Source organism: Larus michahellis, chromosome Z (genome assembly GCF_964199755.1).
Source record: "Larus michahellis chromosome Z, bLarMic1.1, whole genome shotgun sequence".
NCBI classification, from domain to species: domain Eukaryota; kingdom Metazoa; phylum Chordata; class Aves; order Charadriiformes; family Laridae; genus Larus; species Larus michahellis.
The window spans coordinates 67,651,491-67,673,353 of NC_133930.1; the positions used below are offsets into that span (position 1 = coordinate 67,651,491).

The 21,863-nt window shown below is 40.2% G+C and overlaps 1 protein-coding gene across 3 annotated transcripts in view; it reads right to left on the reverse strand.

Annotated features, from left to right (window-relative positions):
* Positions 1-21,863, reverse strand: part of SNCAIP (synuclein alpha interacting protein) — a 90,081-nt gene that overhangs the window by 49,402 nt on the left and 18,816 nt on the right. For all 3 annotated transcript variants that reach the window (XM_074570441.1, XM_074570443.1, XM_074570442.1), the window contains one exon: positions 4,049-4,151. In XM_074570441.1, coding sequence (XP_074426542.1) covers positions 4,049-4,105 — 57 coding nt within the window. In that variant the 5' untranslated portion in view covers positions 4,106-4,151. The remainder of the gene's footprint in view (positions 1-4,048; positions 4,152-21,863) is intronic.

A 21,863-nucleotide genomic window follows, 5' to 3' on the forward strand; every position in this document is an offset into this window, starting at 1 on the left:
GTGACAAGAGCTACAGATGTCATCTACCTCAACTTCTGTAAGGCCTTTGGCACAGTCCTATACAACATTCTTGCCCCTAATTTGGAGAGATATGGGTTTGATGGGTAGATGGCTAGATGGAAAAGGAATTGGCCGTGTCCAACAAGTTACAGTCAACAGCTCAATCTCCAAGTGGAAACCAATAATGAGTGGTGTCCCTCAAGGTTGCATACCAGAACCAATACTATTTAATATCTTCACCAATGACATAAGACAGTGGGATTGAGTGCACCCTCAGAAAGTTTCACATGACACCAAGTTGAGTGGTGCAGTTGATTCACTTGAGGGAAGCGATGCCATCCAGAGGGACCCTGACAGGCTTGAGGACTGGGCCCATGCAAACATCATGAAGTTCAACAAGGCCAAGGTCCTGCACTTGGGTGAGGGCAACCACCAGTATCCAGACAGACTGAGGGATTTAGAGCACCCCTGCAGAGGAGGACTTAGGGATACAGGTAGATAAAAAATTGGACATAAGCTGGCAACATGCACTTGCAGAGCAGAAAGACAATCGTATCCTGGTATGCACAAAAAAAAGTATGGCCAGTAGGGTGAGGGAGGTGATCCTCCCCCTTGACTCTGCTCTCAGAAGACCCCACCTGCATCCAGCTCTGGAGGCCCCAGTACAAGAAAAAAAAAGGACCTGTTGAGTGGGTTCAGAGGAGGCTCACAAAAATTATTAGAGGGCTGGTACACCTCACCTATGAAGAAAGGCTGAGAGAGTTGGGGTTGTTCATCCTGGAGGAAAGAAAGCTGCAGGCAGACCTTCTTATGGCCTTTCAATATATAAAGGGGGCTTATAAGAAAAAAAGAGAAAGACTATTTACCATGGCCTATAGTGACAGGACAAGGGAGAACTGAAAGAAGTCCAATTGAGATGGAATATAAGGAAGAAACTTCTTACGATGAGGGTGGTGAGACGCTGGAACAGATTGTCCAGAGAAGTGATAGGTACCTGTCATTGATGATTGTATTTGGTTTACGTGTCAGACTGGCAGGGGAGGCTGCAGAGGTGGCTTCTGTGAGAAGATACCAGGGGCTGACTCCATGTGGGACAGAGCCAGTTCCAGCTGACTCCAAGATGGACCCACTGCTGGCCAAAGCTGAGCTCATCAGTGATGTTGGTAGAACCTCTGAGATAACATATTTAAGAAAGGGTAAAAAAAACTTCACAAAGGCAGCTGGTAGAGAGGAGTGAGAAAATGTGAGAGAAACAACTCTGCAGACAGCAAGGTCAGTGAAGAAGGAGGGGGAGGAGATGCTCCAGGCATTGGAGTAGCGACTCCCCTGCAGCCCATGGAGAAGACCATGGTGGAGCAGATATCCACCTTGCAGCCCAAAGAGGCCCTCATGCTGGAGCAGGTGGATGTGCTCTAGAGGAACCTGCAGCCTGTGGAGATGCCATGATGGAGCAGTTTCCTGGCAGGAACTGTGGCCTGCGGAGAGGAGCCCATGCAGAAGCAAGTTTGCTGGCAGGACCTGTGACCCTGTGGGGGACCCACACTGGAGCAGTCTGTCCTGAATATTACACCTCATGGAAAAGACCCACACTGCAGCAGTTCATGAAGAACCGCAGCCCGTGAGAAGGACCCACATTGGAGAAGTTAATGGAGGACTGTCTGCCATACGAGGGACCCCATGCAGGAGTAGAAGAAGAGCGTGAGGAGAAAGGATTGGCAGAGACAACACGTGATGAACTGAATGAAACTCCTGTTCCTCTGGCCCCCTGCGCTTAGCGAGGTGGGGAGGTAGAGAAGTCAGGAGTGAAGTTGAGCCTGGGAAGGGCCCGGGAGGGGAGAGGTGGGGGGAAGGTGTTTTTAGATTTGTTCTCATGATCCTATGCTGTTTCACTGGCAATAAATTAAATTAATATTCCCAAATTGAGTCTTTTTTTGACCATGACAGTAACTGGTGAGTGATCTCCCTGTCTTTATCTTGACCCATGAGCTTTTTGTTGTATTTTTCTCCCCATCATGTTGATTAAGTGGGAGTGATAGAGCAGCTTGGTGGGCACCTGGTGGCCAGGCAAGGTCAACCCATCACACAATGGGGTTTTGAGCAACCTGATCTAGTGAAAGATGTACCTGCCTAGGGCAGGAGGGTTGGAACTAAATGACCTTTAAAGATCCCTTTCCAACCAAACCCATTCTATGAGTCTATGCTGTTGGAGAAATGTACAGTTCCATTTTCTTATGTGCAAATGCAACACAAATTGAAAAAATGAAATAAAAACTTACATATCTTTTTGCCTTTTAAAAGAAATTCCTGTCTATTTTTTAGGCCTATTACATTTTGGTTGTTTTGGCTGAAATGGTCTACAAGGGTCTGGACTAAACACAGTGGCTTTCCAACTGAGGTACATTTATAAGTGCATCATTTTAACAGCCTTCCTGCTGCCATTATTTTTAGTCAGTACTTTTCTGCACTGGATTAGAACCAGAGGGCTAACAGGAACAATATAAATTGCTAACACTGATGCTGTGCAGCTGCTCCTTACACAGCAGGCTAATGGTAAAATGTGAAGGTCAGGTATCTCTAAATTGTATACGGTGAGATATGAGTAAAGCACTAGAATAGACATGAATTCTCTTGTTAATCTGGATTCTGGCAACAAATCCTTTGTTCTCTTACCTGTTAAAGCAGAGAGTAAAACTGCTACTTCTATAATTTGTGTTGATTTTTTATTCAAGATTCAGCATCCAATGAAAGAACAGCCTATTAAAACAGGCAGCCGGAGCTGTTCAGCGGAAAAGTGAGTAACCTAACCCACCAGTATGCAGCAACAGCCACAATGGGAGACACACGGAGAGGTTACATCTATTATGTTTTACAGTTTTACAAAACTGAGTATAGAAACAGATACCAGGACATGATCTAGCATATAACAGTAATAAAAAGAAAGTTGCCCAGAATAAGGTATTCGCTCAAGATTGGCTCATTGTCTTGTAATATTTTGGGCATTTGCCATATTCCTCCTTAATAAAAATTCAACATTACAATAGGTAAAAAAAAATCCTCTCCAGAAGGAATCTGTCTGCAAATAAAGCATCTGGAATGTTTTAAAATGAATCAAGAGTCCCAAACGCTAAGGAGAAAACCATGTCCTTTGTAAAAAAAAAACAAAAAACCCAAAAAACCCCACCCCAAAACCAGAAATAAAACTATAGAATTATGAAAAGCATGGAAGGAGACAGTGGCACACTTTCTTTGATCTGAAAATTGAATTAAAAGGCTTTTTTATAGTGGATTTAATTTATGTATTTGAGTCTGTTGTTAATCAGACATTCAGCAAACTAGCAACTCTGTTACACAAAAAGCAGAAACACTGGCAGTAGGAGTATTATTATGAGTAATAGAATATACTGTATCACTGCTTCCTGTAAGAACCACTAACGATGTAGATGAACAGCATTTTTATTTGCAATTACAGCTGCAGTTGGCTTAGTTGTGACAATAAGGATCAGTGACGTCTATGAACCCCTGGAATTCTTTCTGCCTCTTTCCGTACTCCACCTTATCACAGGCAGCTGCATCGCACCTACTGATAAAATCTGTGTTTGGAGAGGGATACCGGTGGAAAGGGCAGAGCAACAACTTACATGAAAAAGGAGAAATTCAGAGGTGAGAGGCAGGACTTTTTTTACAACTGAAATACATTCAATTAAAAAAACCCTAAACTTATTTTGATGTTTAAGGCTAGCATTAGAGCGCATATAACTAATTCAAGACAACAGAGTAGATAAGCAATCCAGAAATAAAACATATTTATTAATTTGATTTGCAAGTCATTTTTACTAGCTGAAGGAGAGGAATCAATTTTTCCTTCTGAGCTTACTAGAGTCTTCCATTATAAAACACCTTATTTTATTCTAGATTCAACCTATTTAAACATTTCTATATATAAAGTAAACAGGAGCATGGCTTCTAACAGTAGTGTTGTTTGCTATATAAAGATTGAGATACCTCAGATTGTCTCAACTTGAACAAATAAAATAAGACTCGTACTTACCGATATATCATCACTAAAATCTATTTCATCCAAATCAAGGTATTCAGGGGCTTCCATTATTCTCCTATGGACATTTTGGGTGAGTCAGCGCAGTAATAAAGACCTAATTAAGAAAAGAAAAATGGATTGTCTACTACAGAGTCAAAACCACGCAGAAATGGTTTAATATAGTTGCTAGATTACTGAAAACATTTGCCTTGTACAGTAAAGTCTTTCATAACTTAATCCTAGAAGCTAAATATGATTTGCCATCTCTACATATCATGAAGAAGCCATTTCAATTTTTAGGGAGGATAGGTAAGCGGTACTTGAACTGGAAGTCAAAATTACCTGATTCAGCATCACTCAGACCTTTCAGAAGTTCAAAATAGGTGTAAAGACTTAAGCTGTTGAGCACCCTCATGACCCTTCAACCAAAGCTATGTTAATGACATATCTTCTCTTAAGGATGCTATTACTCTGCTGGCCTGAACACAGCAACTTGTGTTACTATAGTTTTCCTCAGCTCAAGAAGGCAGAAAAGAACTGAGAATCATGCTGTGCACAGAAAACAAAATCCTATCACACCTTATCTCCACTTACACGCAGACTAACACACAATTGCAGTCAGTGCTTTATAGACAGATGATTTATCTCTGCTCAGCCTGCAAAAACAGTAACCAAGACAAAACCAGAATTATATCAATGCACATTGATTATCAGGGCCCCTAACCATTTCCTCACAACAAAGTAAAAAGAAGAGAAAACTCACTTGCAAAGCAAGAAATTTGGCTGGGAAAGTCAATATGTAATTCTGAATAAATTAGAGCTTAAACAATCAAATGAATAAAGACAGTAAAATCCTCTTACTTTCTTAATCCTAACTAGAATGAAGGTATGCATTATCACTACAGACAAGTACAACAGAAGTAGGAGTGGAGAAATAAGCTATTTTAAAGGAAGATGAAAGTGTAACGCATTTTTAATAATGTGAGGCACTACATAAGCGTTAAGTATTATTATGGAAGGAAACTAAATCCTTCTAGTATTTGTACATAACAAAAGGAAATGCCTGAAGAAAAAAAAATAATACAACCCCAATTTATTCACATGATAACTGCCAAGAAATATGTTTATGAATAATGAAGTCAGCTGTGTAGGTCTAAATAAAATCATTGTGTGAAACATTCATATGCAGTTAAGAATCTCCTAGGATAAGGGGTTTTGAAGAAAATGCTTTTCTGCAGGTGTTATACTTATTGGCAAACAAAGTCTCAGTCGTTAGCCTCCTTCATAACAACCCACCTAAGCACAAAGCTAATCTTAAGACACCTGTTTGTGAAAAGCTATTAGAAGAAGAACCAAGAGGCAAATCTACAGTTTTACGCTGAAAAATCAAATTTTTATTTCTCACCAAGTTACTGAAGGTAAAGGACTATTCAGCATCATTTTATCTTTAAATGAAAAAGCAAAAAAAAAGAGAAAAAAAAAAAGCATGGGTTTCCTTTAATGTATTAGGATATTTCTGCTCCTTGCAATATGAGAAGGAACTCCTGGGGAGGAAGGCAGTGTGTAAGAACAACCTCAGCTACCTATTGTTTGCTCTTACCGTGGGAAAGGAGATGGCTACAAAAAGGCAAAAAGGTGTAAAGCCCTCAGTCCAACTTGATATGAGGAAAGAGGAGTGGCTATAATGTAAAACTAATGAGAAGCTGTTAATTTTGCACAATTCCCAAATGCTAAGTTTATTCTTAGAGGGAACCACTAAAATCAGACAAAATCCTTGCAATGAAAGTAACCAGCTGTTGTGAAAAGGCGTGACACATTCAAGTCTCCAGATTCTTTTCCACATTTGAGATTTTGCTTTCTTAACAGAAACGTAGAATTTCAGTATATTTTTTAAGGTTTATGCTTTAACATTGCATTTGCGTAACATTACAGGTTACTTGCGTAAAAGTGCACTGTCCCTGCGTTGGGTTTACATGGCAAGGTTTTGGTAGCAAGGAGGAATTACAGGGGTGGCTTCTGTAAGAAGATGCCAGAAGCTTCCCCCATGTCCAACAGAGCCAATGCCAGCCAGCTCCAAGACAGACCTGCTGCTGGCCAAGGCCAAGCCCATCAGCGATGGTGGTAGTGCCTCTGGGGCATATTTAAGAAGGGGGAAAAACTACTATGCAACAGCAGCAGAGAGGCAGGAGGGATAATATGTGAGAGAAACAACTCTACAGACATCAAGGTTGGTGAAGAAGGAGGGGGAGGAGGTGCTTCAGGTACCGGAGCAGAGATTCCCCTGCAGTCCATGTTGAAGACCATGGTGAGGCAGGCTGACCCCTGCAGTCCATGGGGGTCCACGGTGGAACAGACATCCACCAGCAGCCCATGGAGGACCCCACACCAGAGTAGGTGGGTGCCCAAAGAAGGCTGTGACCACATGCGAAGCCCATGCTGGAGCAGGTTCCTGGCAAGACTTGTGGCCCCATGAAGAGAAGAGCCCACGCTGGAGCAGGTTTGCTGGTAGGACTAGTGACACCGTGGGGGACCCACACTGCAGCAGTCTGTTCCTGAAGGACTGCACTCCATGGAAAGGACCCACACCGGAGCAGGGGAAGAGTGTGAGGAGGAAGGAACAGCAGAGACAATGTGTGATGAACCGAACACAACCCCTCTTCCCTGTCCCCCTGCAACGCTCAGGGAGGAGGATGTAGAGGAACAAAGGAATGAACTTGAACCTGGGAAGCGAGGGGTTGGGTCAAAGTGTTTTAGGTTTTGTGTTTGTTTCTCACTATCCTACTCTATTTTGAATTGGCAATAAATTAAATTAATTTTCCCCAAGCTGAGTCTGGTCTGCCTGCGACAGTAACTAATGAGCAACCTCCCTGTCCTGATCTCAGCCCCTGAACTTTTTAATCTTATTTTCTCCCCTTGTCATGTTCAGGAGGGGGAATGACAGAGCAGCTGGTGGGCATCTGACAGCCAGCCAAGGTCAGCCCCTCACAGTGTCCCTTGACAGAGGTAAAGACTAGCTGTCAGTTTATCACTGTGACTATTGATACCAGCTCAAACCAAATTATGATGTCAGTTTTAGAGGCAAGATAAATGCCAACTGTACATGTACTGTCCTACACAAATTACAGGATTGTAGAATCCACCCAGTATCATTCCATAAGGTAATATATGTATGAAGTAAGAATGATAATTAAAACAGAAAACTTTAAAGGTTAAAGACATATATGGACTGTATCACATACAAATAGCCTAAAAACAAGCAAAGCTTCACTGAGTTTCAGTTCTTCACTGGAATTAAATGGATTTAAAAAAAACCCCACTCAGTATGTTTAAAAAACAACAGGAGAGATAAATAAAGCTACTCTAAACATGCCACATAATTAGCCAGAATTGAGAAGTGATCTAAATTTTTTATTTTGCAATTAAAAATTACTTATTCAGGGAAGAAAAAAAACCAAACCACCTCCATAGCTTTAATAAAAGAACTACTATTCCTGGTTACCACACAATGTCAAGATTTTAGATCAAAAATATCTTAACCTTTCAAACTTACTTTTTAGTTCTGAGTTGCAAGACGCCATTGAGGCAAAAAAATGCTGCATCCATCCATGGCTGATGAAAAGACTAAATTTCACCTAGAGATGTACAAAACTCGTCATGCCAGTCCACAGTCTTGCAACATTACTTCCCCAAAATGTTATCTGCTGTCTTTCCAAAACATAAAGACTAGGAAAAACACAAAGGCTGAAGAGAAAGCTGGTAACCAAAACAAACACATTTTCTCTATAGAAAACTTATCTTTCTGGAGATAGTGTTCAGTTATACGTAGAGAAAGGGCAAGAGACCCATGCATTCTTAGCTGTAATATTTTAATTTTTTTCTTGATGAGGTAAAACTGGACAGCAAATACTATGACCAAATAAGATTTCCCATGGCTATACTTGGAGTCTTATTCAAGACAGACACTTTTTTTACACAATTTAACCTAGTAGCACTACACCATGTATAATGTAAACCATATGGTAAGGATAGTACTCAGACTATTTTGAGACCTTTGCAATGGCTGAATCCAGCATATCACCAGAAGTATAAACAATCTGAATGGCATTCACAAGCAAATCATAAGCACAACTGGTCAAATTCAAGGTAAAAATAATTGCAAACAAAACTGCAACTGCCAGCAATGAATGACATGAGATGAATAATGTATTTCCAGCATCACCAAAGCAATAGAGATGACTGTCTCTTGCCTGCCAGCAGAAATGTCTGATATTCATCCAATCAACTTTCCTAACTGTATTTTGGAAGCTAGTCATTAAATATTCCACAAAATTTTAACCCAAAATAGGACATTTCTTGTCTGGCAATTTGGCTTGCAGAGAGACACTTGCACACACATATACATTTTATACAGGTAAAAGAAATCCTGTCTGCTCTCAGAATTCACAGCTAACAGAAGAAAACCACATAAAAATCACCCATATGTACTCAAGAAAAAGTGTTTTTTATAGTTTCATGAAACAGTTCCACGAGGAGAAATCATTCAGCTAAAAATTACCACACAGAAATGTGGTAATAGTAGTACTGGTAAAATAACATATCGCCTATGTTGCACTGCAACAGATACTAATCAGTGATTAGGTTGTAAAATCAAGAAAAAAAAAATCATCTTTCTTCTTTTCAAAAAACAGCAAATAGATCTCTTCTGCTGTTGTCCTTCTCAGTTAAAACTAGTTGTCTGAACTCAAATCCTTTTACTGAGAAACATTCAATACAATTCGGTGAATAAGAAAAAAAAGGGGTAAAAGAGCAATTCCCAGTAAAGTAATAATAAAAAAAGCAACGAAGTATTAGATACAGGGAACAAATCCATCAATTTCTGCAAACACTAGAACTCCACTCTAGACTGATGGCATGCATTATCTGCAGGTGAAATGCTTACACAGTTCACAGATTTCTTTTTTAAGGTACATCAAGCCTTGGATTTGTCTCACCACAGCCCCAAAAAAGAGTCACAGCAACAACAATCCCTAGGGGCTCATGGGCCTTTTGAGGATGATGAAGACTCGATGTGGGAATGGTGGGAATACTTTAAAAGCCAGTCTGGCCACGGACTTTGTATTGTGAAGCCAATGGCCATCGCCTCATCCATAGTAATGCAGGTCAGGCAAGAACAAGGCCATACAGGTGAGCATTTGCTGTCTGTCAGCTAACTCAGTGAATGAAGGGACTGGTACGGCAGGCAGAAAGTAAGCAAGCATCTGGTTTGGTTTCTTGTTCTCTTTGCTCAATGCAAAACTATGGAATAAAAAAGCATAACTGATTTGTAGTGACCCCTTTGCAACAAGGTTATAGTGAATTCGGTAGCTTCAAAAGGAATCTGACCCAGTACCTCAGCTAAAACCAGTCTCAGTGCTGGATGTGAAAGACTAAATCCAAGAGGGAGCACAGGGGAAATGTCCTTTATTGAGCCAAAACAAAACAACTAGTTGAGAATGCATCATTTTAATTATTTATGGATACATAAATAACAAGAACAAATAACAATAAAAAGATCTGCTGTCAATTAAACGTCTACTTCAGTTGTAACTCTAAGAAATCCTGCTAAATGCCACATGGGATTTTATTTTCCACATCTCAGAACTACTATACCAAAATATTTGGGGATTTACTTAAACTTTCAATCAAATATAAAGTAAATCAGATGTAAATACTTCTACAGTGGTTGGCAAAAGGCTGCTTCCCTAAGTACAGTTAATATTAAAGATTGAGGCTTTAAATGTCAGAATGCCTTGATGGTTGCTTTTTAATTAGGGGATAAGGTTACATTTTACAATTACAGGTCTAAGACAACAAAATAAACATATTGCCCTCTCCTAAGCATCAGAGGCTATAGTAGCTCACGATGAAGGAGATTCATGGGCAGAAAGGAAAGACTTTACATCTTTAATTTAAGCACACAGTATGTGTTTCAAGTACTGCTTGAAAGCTGGTAAGCGTCTAAATTTTATTCCCTAACATTAAGAAATACCATGAGCATAAACCCAAGTTTCTTCACTTTCAAACAAACAGAATGTTACATTATGTTAAATCTATTTAGCCTGCAGTGAAAAGTCCAGCACCCGATTAAAATCCACAGTTCAGGAAGGCACATCATCTGTCAGGAAATATCCAGAACTTTGAATTCAGTTTCTCCATCCTCACAGTCTACTGTAACCGTGAAATTCTACCCAAAATTAATTTGACCTTGTAACCCTATTTACTACAGAGTATAAGGAAAGCAGTATAGTATGTTCAGGAGCACTGCCATAATTAGGACTACAGAATGAAGGCAAGAAACCTTGGCCACTGTGTCCTAGCAAAGCTAGTCTGGGCTAACACCACCACCCCTTCAGCTATCACACCTCTTATTGCTTCTTATGCTCCCTGGTGCCTAGCTGTGTGTTGTCTCAAATTAAAGACTATGTGCTCTTTGAGACAGGTATTGTGTAGTGACTCTACATTTGTCTGGCTTTTTGCATAGCCTGTGTCCTTGTCTATTAACAGAGCTCCGTGGTACAAAAGTAATCCAATTAAATAAAAGACATGATGCGAATATACTACAACGGACTCTGGAAGAGGTCATATTTGAAGCTTTGCAGGAGATCCCCAGGACAACTGAAAATCTTTATTCACCAAATACAGATGACACCTCCGCAGGTGATAAATGCAGAACAAAAGGAGAAAGCATGAAAGAGTCTGAAAGCTTGCAGTTTCATCTTTTTAAGGAGAGGAGGGGAAGGGAGGGGAGAGGAGAGGAGGAGGAGGAGGAGAGGAGAGGAGAGGAGAGGAGGACATTATATTTCAGTTGGAAGGGACCTACAATGATCATCTAGTCGTGAGCAATACTTTAAATTCAATACTATACATGCCTGCGCTCTTAGAAGACCCCAGCTTCTCATCCATATTTACATTCTCTTCATTATCTCTAAGGTGGAGATTACTTGGATATAATCAATAAATATTCAAGCACATGACTGTGAGAATGTAAGGTGCGACACTGCAGTTCAAATGGAGGTTCATTTGCTTTTCAAGCATACCACTTCAGCTTCTTGCATTCAAATGACAACCTGACATATGGTTGGACTATGTTGACACTTTTAAGTCATATAAGGGTTTGTGATATTATAATGCAGTCTGAAGTGCGCTGTACAACCAATTTTTGTTACCTTCTAGGGCTCCCAAAGTGTTTTTTCTAATTACTTGAAATAACATTTTTTTTCTATTACTTGCCATGCTCAGTGTCTGGATCATCTATTACTTACTGAGCACCTCTCTTGTACTAGTTTGTAGTAAGCCAAGAAAAATATGTCATGCAAAGGAAATTACCTGTCCAGTCAAATTTAAAATATAAAAATATAAAGGGAAGGCTCAATAGGAGTAGAGGAAATTTTAAACAGTAAAGATAAATTTTAAATAACAATTTATTATAAAAAAAAAGAAGAGAGGTTAACAGTGAGGCTGAAAAATTATGTGATTTATTTCAGTGAAGGAATGAATTCTGAGACCAGGATTACCTTATCCCTTATCGTATTTATTCAGAAGTTTTCCTGAGTTTAAAAGTTCACAGCAGCAATTCATAATAGTATGATACTTCTAAAGCAAGTCAAAATAAAAGCACTGCTTTTAATCACCACGCAAGTACCATCAACGCACAAGCTACATTGATAGGACAGGAAGAAGGAATGCAGCAAAACACAATGATTTTCCAAGACCAAAAAATGATATTTTTAAAATCTAACTTCAGAAAAACTCTGCATTCGAGACATGCAGAAACAATCCACCCACAATCGTGAAGAGGCACAAATACTAAGCCCAGTTCCGTTCCCAATGAAGCCAATGCACATTCAGCACTATTTTTAGATAAGAATAAATGTATTTGTTTCTGGCCAAATTAATCGAACTTCTCCTAGTCACGTATCTAGACCTCAAGATCACATATTCATCCCTATTGCTTGGATAGAAAGTAATCCTATGGAGTCTTAAGGGAGATGAGCTGACATGTGTGCTCACAGCCCCAAAGGCCAACCATACCCTGGGCTGCACCAAAAGATGCGCGGCCAGCAGGTCAGGGGAGGGGATTCTGCCCCCCTACTCTGCTCTGGTGAGACCCCACCCGGAGTACTGCGTACAGCTCTGGAGTCCTCAGCACAGGAAAGACATGGACCTGCTGGAGCACGCCCAGAGGAGGGCCCAAAGATGATCAGAGGCTGGAGCACCTCTCCTATGAGAACAGGCTGGGACAGTTGGGGTTGTTCGGGCTGGAGAAGGCTCTGGGGAGACTTTATTGCAGCCTTTCAATACTTAAAGTGGGCTGATAAGAAATATGGGGACAGGCTTTTTAGTAGCACCTGTTGTGACAGGACAAGGGGTAGGGTTTTAAACTAAAGGAGGGTAGATTTAGACTAGATATAAGGAAGACATTTCTTACGATGAGTGTGGTGAAACACTGGGACAGGCTGCCCAGAGAGGAGGTAGATGCACCATCCCTGGAAAGACTCAAAGTCAGGCTGGATGGGTCTCTGAGCAACCTAATCGAGTTGAAGGTGTCCCTGCTCATTGGAGGGGGGCTGGACTAGAGACCTTTAAAGGTTCCTTCCAACCCAAACTATTCTACGATTCTATGATTTCAAAGAAGCATGTGGAGGTAGGTAATACCCTATGGTGTACTCTATCTTCTGCCCCTGTCAATTGCATAGAAAATTTGTCACAACTGGAGGCATTTTAACATCAAGTATTTTTAACAATTACAATGACTGACACTATGTAGTCTGTTAGTAGTACTGGTGAGGCCACACCTGGAATACTGTGTTCAGTTTTGTGCCCCTCACTACAAGAAAGACATTGAGGTGCTGGAACATGTCCAGAGAAGGACAATGAAGCTGGTGAGGGTTCTAGAGCAGAAGTCCTATGAGGAGCGGCTGAGGGAACTGGGGTTGTTTAGTCTGGAGAAAAGGAGGCTGAGTTGTAGAGACCTTATCCCTCTCTACAACTACCTGAAAGGAGGTTGTACCAACCTGGGGGTTGGTCTCTTCTGTCAAGTAACAAGTGATAGGACAAGAGGAAACAGGCTCAAGTTAGGCCAGGGGAGGTTTAGATTGGATATTAGGAAAAATTTCTTAACTGAAATGGTTCCCAAGCATTGAGAACAGACTGCCCAGGGAAGTGGTTGAGCCACTATCCCTGGAGGTATATAAAAGATGTGCAGATGTGGTGCTGAGGGACATGGTTTAGTGACAGACTTGGCAGTGCTACGTTAACAGTTGGACTCAGTGGTCTCAAGGGTCTTTTCTAACCTAAACGATTCTATGATTCTATGATGTATGTCAGGATGCACAGAATGAAGATGAAGTATGCTTATTAAGACACAGTTCCCCATGCTTGTTGGGTTTTGTTCTTTTTAGCACACCGAATAGTACTTCACATAACTTAGCATCACAGAATCATAGAATCACTTACATAGTATCACTTCCCTCACTGCAAAAGGGAAGTGTTACTCCAAGGTTGACATCCGAGCTCCAGCAAAGTACAAGCAAGCTTTGCCGTTAATATCTGTGTGACTAAGATGTAACCCACTTTGAGGTAAGGAGTGTCTATTTGGCTGTTAGGAAGTACTTCCTTCTTGCTTTTCTAAATACTACTCCATTTAGTGCTCCCATGAATAACCATTACATTTAATATTAAAAGAGAGGGATTCTACTACTTCATTCCCAAAAGAAAACAGCAACCTAAGAAAAAGAAATCAATATTCAGGCTACTGAGTCATCTGACTAACTGTTTTTAATGTAACACAACTTGAAAGACATCTGGTCACTGCAAACCACCCCAGATTTCTCATAATAAAACCATCCTTTCCACCCCACGGTTTTATATTTCCTTCAAGATTCAAGCATAAAGAAAACTGGACTGCAAGCATTCAGCCAGAATATATGCACTTGAGCATTCTGGAATGAGGCCTAGAAAAATAAACTTGTTTGTCTGAATCAGCCTTGAAGGAGAAATCTTTGGAGTTGGAATTAATAGCTGCTATTTTAGAAGTGAAACAGCATACATGATTCAAGCACTGTACAAAAGCTAATGCATTGACTGCTTAACTTTAATGACAGGATCAAAACAAATAAAAGCTCAATTGATCTGTTGAAAAAGAGATATTTCATTGGCTGTATTTGATTAATTTATGGTTTTATTCCCTTTGAACTACTACAAGGCTATTTGCTCTTTACATGAAATACCCTACAGTCATGCAAAATTAATATGCTTACTCCATTGTACTCTAGCTTATATGGCAACTGTTTCAGTTATTTCACACCAGTTGACTCTTTCTACAGGCTTTAAGACTCACCAACATGCAGATCAAAACCAGATCAAACAACTCCTCTGTAAATGACATATGTACGTAGATGCGTAAATGGCAGGAAAGGCCAGACAGAAACCTCACTAGAACACACAGCAAGAATACATGGTGTTCCCATACCACAACCTACTTCTGTAATGCCACTGTTTGTAATGATCTAGTGACAACAGAGGCCAGAGTAGAATCGTAGCTGTACCGTACGCTCTGTGCACACTTGGAGCGGAACATACAGTTGCTGCCTTGGATGCAATCCGCAGCCACACTGTAAGAAAAGCAGGTGGTGGGATCTACTCCAACTTCTAACATCTTAACTTTCGCATTAGAAGTGGAACCTGGTCTGGCTCTGCCACTTATCCACTTGCCAACTTGTGCTAGTAAGAAACGCAGGGCTTTAGCTGAGGTAACGCACACAGAGGTACAGTATCTAGTGACTGAATGCACTGCAGCAGCATCGTTTCCTCTCCACTGTGACATGTTGTCATACTTCTTGCACACAGGGACCACAAAGTAACTTTAACCATTAATTTCAATAAGGTCATTCCTTATTTAATAATTTTCCATATAAAAAAGAGATTTTACCTCTAGGGAAGATAAAATGAAACAATGCACTGTTCATTCCTCTCAGCCATTTTTTGTTAAAGGGCATTAAACTAGTCAAGTGTGGAAAATATCCTGTAGTTCTACTTATTTCCACTGCTACTTTCATCCCACTTACCTAAGCTGTGGTGTAGAACTTCCTGCCAGCTGCTGACCCTATTTGGGCATGACGGCTGCTCCCTTCACTTGTTTAAAAAGGGTCTTTAAATGGTAACGGGCTTCTGCTTCTTCCTTTAAACTCTTCTATGAATATGTATTTAACTTCATGTTATTTTCAGTTACGGCTCATTCTCAAAATGAATTTGTTCAGTCTTCTCACTAAACATTTTGTGACAGCGTGACTCTAAAATGACAAAGGGTTTCTGCTTAATGTAGAGAGCAATAGTTCTCCAATCTCTGCTACAGGAGAAGCTCTAATGTCTATTTAAAATTATCTACTTGGAAATTTAAAAAAACCAGTGATCTAGTGGTACATGAAATAGTCACAAAATAAGCAAGCTACTTAAAGTGTGATATTCTTATCATTCAGGTATGAAAGGGACACTTTTTCCACTCACAAAAAAGATCAGCATCTTCCACAAAAAATATACTTGATTTTCTCATATGAAATGTTCCACTGTTTTCAAAAAAATGGACGCTTGAGGCAAACAGTGCACTTACAAGCCAAAATTCCAACGGCAAAAAATGAATTTAAAAAACATTTTTCCATCAACAAAAATCAGTTTTTTTTTTTTCCTCAATCAAAAATCAAACAAAAATTCATTTTCTCAAAGGAAACCCCATTTTCTCAAAGGAAAAATTGAAAAAAATGAACACGGATATTTTTAGCATCTTTATATATCCAAAGAAATAACTCGTAGAGGTTAAAGCACAGAATGTCTTAGGCTGAGATCATTTAGTCCAACAGCCCTGCTCATGAAGGGTGAACGAGAGCAGGTTTAGCCCAGGACTGTGTCGAGTTGGATTCTGACTATCTCCAAAGATGGAGACTCCACAATATCTCTGGGCAACCTCTACCAGTGTTTGACCAGCCTCACAGTAAAAAAGTGTTTTCTTGTCTTCAGATATATTTCGCTTTGTGCCCACTGCTCTTGTCTTGTCACTGGGCATCATGGAGATGAGCCTTGTTCCCTCTTCTTCATTGCTTCACATCAGGTATTTATACAGATGAGTAAGATTCTCCTGAAGCTTCTTTTCTCCAGGCTCAACAATCCTAGCTCTCTCAGCCTCTGTTCATATGAAAGAGGCTCACATCCCTTAATGATCTTTGCATCTTTGCTCTGGACTTGCTCCAGTAAGTCTTGTGCTGGGGAGCCTAGAACTGGACCCAGTACTCCAGGTGTGGCCTCATCAGGGCTGAAGAGAGAGGAAGAATCACTTCCCTTGACTTGCTGGCAAGACTCTGCCTAAAACAGCCCAGAAGGCTGTTGGCTGTCTTTGACACAGGGCCATATTTCTGGCTCATGGTCAGCTTGGTGTCCACAAGGACACCCAGGTCCTTCTCTGCAGAGCTCGTTTCCAACCAGTTGGCCCCCAGCATGTACTGGTCCATGGGGTTATTTGTCTGCAGATGCAGAACTTTGCATTTCCCTTAGTTCAACTTTGTGTGATTCCTCTCTGGCCGGTCCATCAGCCTGTTCAGGTCCCTTGAATGGCATCACAACTCCTCCCAGTCTTGTATCTGCAAACTTAATGATACTGCACTCTGTCCCACTGTTCAGGTCTGTTTAACTGCTAACATGAAGATTTTAAGTAGTACTGGCACCAGTACTGACCACTGGGGTAGGCAATGAGTGACTCACCACCAACTAGACCTTGTGTTGCTGATTAAAACCCTCTGAGCCCAGCCAATCAGATAGTTTTGAATCCACCTCCCTGTCCACTTATTTCACCCAACCTTTGTCAGCTTGTCTATAAGGATGTTATGGGACACAGTGTCAAAGTCTCAGTAAAAAACATTCATTGCCCTCCCATCATCCACCAAGCTAGTCACCTAATTGTAGAACACTGTCAGGTTAGTTATGCGGTGTTTCCTATTCATAAATCAATGCTGACTACTCTCGCTTGCGTTCTTGCCCTTCATGTGTTTGGAAGTGCCTCACAGGAAGATTCCCTCCATCACCTTCCTAGAGATTGAGGTGAGGCTGATCAGTGTGTTTTTTCCCAGGTTTTCCTTCTTGTCCTTCTTGAAGACAGGAGTGATATTTGGTCTCCTCTGGCCTTCAATCACCATGACCTTTCAAAGATAATTGAGAGCGGTCACACAGTGACATTAGCCATCTCACTCAGCACTCACGGGTGCAGCCTATCAGGCCCCATGGACTTATGTGTGTCTAGATTAAGTGCTCCCTAACCTTCTCCACCACCTCGTCCTCCTCCTCCCTTGATCCAGACCATCCCTCTGACCTCAGGTGCCTAGGATTCCTGTAGCCTGTCATACCTGTAAAGACTGACACAGGACTTTGAGTACATTGGCCTTTCCTGTGTCCTTTGTCACCAGTTCCCCTGCCCCATTCAGCAGCAGGTTCATGTTTTCCCTAGTTTTCCTTTCACTGTTTATGTACTTGTAGAAGCATTTCCTGTTACCCTATCCTTTGTCAGACTCCACTCCAGGTCAGCCTTGGCTTTCTTAACCCTATCCATGCAAGATTAGACAACAATTCTATACTGCTCCTGGGTCACCTGATCCTTTTTCCACTTCTTGTGCATTTCATGTCTGAGTTCAGTCAGGAGCTCCTGGCTCATCCATGCACCAAGCAGGACTGGCTCCTGACACCTTTGTTTGATTTCGTGCTTGTTGGGATGGACTTTTCTTGAGCTCAGAGGTGATCCTTGTATATCAACAAGTGCTTTCAGACTCCTCTCCTTTCCAGGGCTGTAACCCGTGGGATTCTTCCAAGCAGATCTCTGAAGAGATGTATGGACCGGTATTGGTGGCTGTTACGCTAACAATGACTTCTTTCTCTATGCATTTATTTTCTATTACTTTGCTAGCTTACAAATTTGTGTGAAACTAAATAAAAGGAAGTTTACATTTCAATCATTGGCTATCCTAATGCTAGTGACATCGGATATCCAACATTGAAAACGAAACGCAAGGCAGAGATGAAGACTAATTTTGCATTTTATATACAGGTTGGCATGGTTTCAATGCTTTTTCATTTTAGTGTCCTTCTTATATATTGAAGTATTTAACAGAGAAAAGAACAAAAAAGAGACAAAACTGCTTAAAGACTTTTTAGGGTGTGTAGAAACAGAAATACCTATCGAAATAATTGTTTGCATAATCATGATATAAACAAGCTGCAATTAGGATGTAGTTATCATTTCATTATGCTGCTCATTATGACCAAGATATCCTGTTTGTTCTGCCTGTTCAAACAGAAAAAAACCCCAACTTATTAATGAAAGCAATTCTTTACAGTGTTTCAAAAGGAAGCTGGAGCTGGTAAACACATGTTCTTATGGGAAATTGCCATAATCCTGACTATATCCCAGCAGGGTCTGAAAATATTTCTCACAAAGTCTCTTCTATAAAATCTAGAACATATGTATGACAGACTATGTTTCACGTCCTTTTAAGGAACTTACTAGCTTAATGAAGAGGACATTAATTTTGCATTTTCTTTCATATGTCTGCCTTTTGATACAGGTAGTCTGCAATATTTGTTTTCCCTCCTGTTTTCATGATTTCTGCACTTTCATCAATCTGTCAAAGAGACCATGAAAGTTTACATCTAGACGCCGCACTGACAGCATCTTTCTGTAGGCTTCTAATGCAGTATATCCAACACATAAGTCTATTGATAAATGCATTTCATTACGTTCATACTATTATGCTCCCACCATTCTTCCAGGACAATTATCAGAAAAATCAATGCAGTTGTTATTTTTTATGTGGCTGCTAAGAGGTTTTGAAATTGATCTTACAGGTTTTTTATTACTATTGACTGATACGTCAAAAAGAACACAAACAGATCAACACAGCTCCCCTACTAATTGTTATTCAGCTAAATATCTATAAGCCATTAGGGACATATAAAAGTCACAAATTTCTGGATCAGGAACACTATCAGTGATGAAAATTTTAAAAACTTCACGGCTTGAAAAATGTACATCACTCTTTACAATCTAAAACGGACAGCATGATTCCCTCAGCTATTTTTTCTTCACTACTTCTTTTCTGAGTTTTCATCCTCTTGGATCAAACAAGGCAATGCAGTTAAAGAAAACGAGATCACACTAGACATGGAAACACTTTGAATGCAACCAGAGACAAATGGAAAAAATATCTTGAACTTTATATTCTAAATACAGTTCTTTCATATTCCAAATCAGACACCTAGCAATTAGTCCTCCTGAAGAGCTCTTTAATGCAGTGTCACCTACTGTAATTATCTATTTTTACTAAAACCAGAACCAGTAGCAGTCAGAACTCAGCCAGAACTACTGTATATGTTGTCTCTGAAAGCATGCATCATCTCCTCTCTCAACTGCTATTTTTTCCAGAATTGTTTACCAGACAGATGAACAGGCATGCCTCATTGTCTTCCACTCACTGGAGCAATACTGACTTTTACAATCTCTGCAAGTTTAAATTATGTGTTTAAAAGACAGCACGGATAAGGAAAGGGAGGTGGGTGCACTTCTGCCCTGTATAATTTACTACATTTGCAAAAAGCAAATTCAGAACTCCTCCATTCTGACTCACCAGTATTTTACTCTTGCATTTACTTCGGTATTGGTAGAAACAGCTGCAGAAAATGCAGGAGAAAGGAAAGAAATTAGACCTTTAATGAACATACAGAAATTTGTAACCAATGCCCTCCATGTTGAAGTATCACAGATGGTAAGATTAGTTTTTAAACCACTGTGCCTTCCTTTACCACATGCATAAATACTGCACCAGTATTTTTAACTTTTTGGATGTCAGTTGGCCACAATGACTTGCTACTGCCGTTGGAAACTAGACCACAGATGTCCTACCGCTAAAGTTTAAATCTATCTCTTGGGTTTGACTCCATACTATAAATTACTAAAACAAACAGAAAACTTTTCATTTGCACTTCTGTTACTTTCCATCCAGGACTCTACTCTCCAGACAACTATTCAGTCTCCCCTGCTCCATTATATGTGACTCTCTTAAAGCCCAAGATTTTAAGTGCTCTGCCTAAAGGACTCTAGCTACTTCTGTGGGTGTCACTGTTAATTAAGGACACATGGAAAGGAAATGAAGGAGCCAAAAAGCAGCCTTGCTGTCTGGAAAAAGACCAGAATACATGGACACAGGTGACAACAGTAGGAAAAATCAGAGCTGGATAACAGGAAACGTTTGCAGCTGAGAGAAACAGTCTAGTGCCTCGTGTTCAAGCACATGAAGAAACTGAATGACTCAAAAATCAGCCTCAAATGAGTGAAAAATTGGGGCAATGATGTCAAAGTTTCAAAGGTAATGGAAAAACAAAAATATTAACAAGGATGAGCCTCTCGAGACTGTTAGGAACACAGTTTATTTTCTTTTTATATATTCCACTCAAACTTCACTGAACAAGAAGTCATTCATAAAGCTATCAAACCATGTCATGAGCTAGACAGTGAGAACTAATAAGTTTAATAGCTAAGATGATAAGATAGGGCCTGGTGATAAACCAGAATGGGACAAGACAGATACGCTTATGTATGGACTGATTTGTAACTAAGTTTTTTACTCAGCAGTAGCTTCGTTTTTGCTCCACACCAACTACATTTCTGTTCAAGGCAACAAGAAAGCATGCCAAAACAGATGGTTCTGGTCTCTGGTAACTATTAACTAATATCCAATTCTGATTCCCAGCCGCTAGCCTTCACAAGTGAAATTATGCAACCATATCTCTTAGGATGACCTCTGAAAGGGACTGTAATTTAAGATACAGAAACTGTATGCCTGAGCTGCTTATCATACAAAGAGGACTGCTCTCACCATTGAGCTATCATCTTCATTTCTAGTCCCCCCAACTCCTCCAGCTCCACCGAGATAGCCCGTACTGCACTCTTGAACTCTCCTCTTGTAATGACTATTGGGCCCTCCAGGAACAGCTGCTACATTTAGTACAATCTGTTGACAGGGATTACTGAAAGAATGTATGGCCAAATACCACAATCTCTGTTTTTTTTCACTAAAAATTATAACAACCAACATTTCTACTCCTAGTTCTAAGAGGGTGTAAAAGAATAAAATTAGAAACTGGGAATACATCTATTTACTGAGGAAAAAAAAAAACCTGAGAACATTTGGCAGACAGCAGCTTAGCTTCACAAGCAAATATTTAGTTATCCGCAACTGACAAGTAAGCAGAAACACTGATTGGCTAGATTTGGTTTAAAATCTGTGCAAGTAATTTAGCATCAATGTTATAATGTTTAGTTTTGAAGTAAACAATATTGTCATAGGAAAGCTTGTGCTTGTGGATAGTAGCACTATAATTTGTAGTTTTATTAACATAATTTTCTGCATCTATAAAGCACATCATCAGTCTTGGCATGTGACCAAGGTACAAGTGTAGTCACTTTACTGGGAATAAATGCAGTTGGCTAGGCAGTGTTTTAAGACTGTTATTCCATTTTTCCAACAAAGGAATATTTCTTTTACTGCCTCTTTTTCCCACACGCATGCACACTGAAACAAGCAACAACACTCCAGGTAGGATCTGCCCCAGTTCCAGGAAGAGAAGACAGCTTTAATACTCCTCAGAACAAATCAGCGCCAGTTGCAACTGTTTAAGAGATTATTCCTTTTAAACGAGCTCCAGTCTTTTCCATTCACTTGTTGCAAGGTAAAGGGGCATTACATCTGGTGAGCAG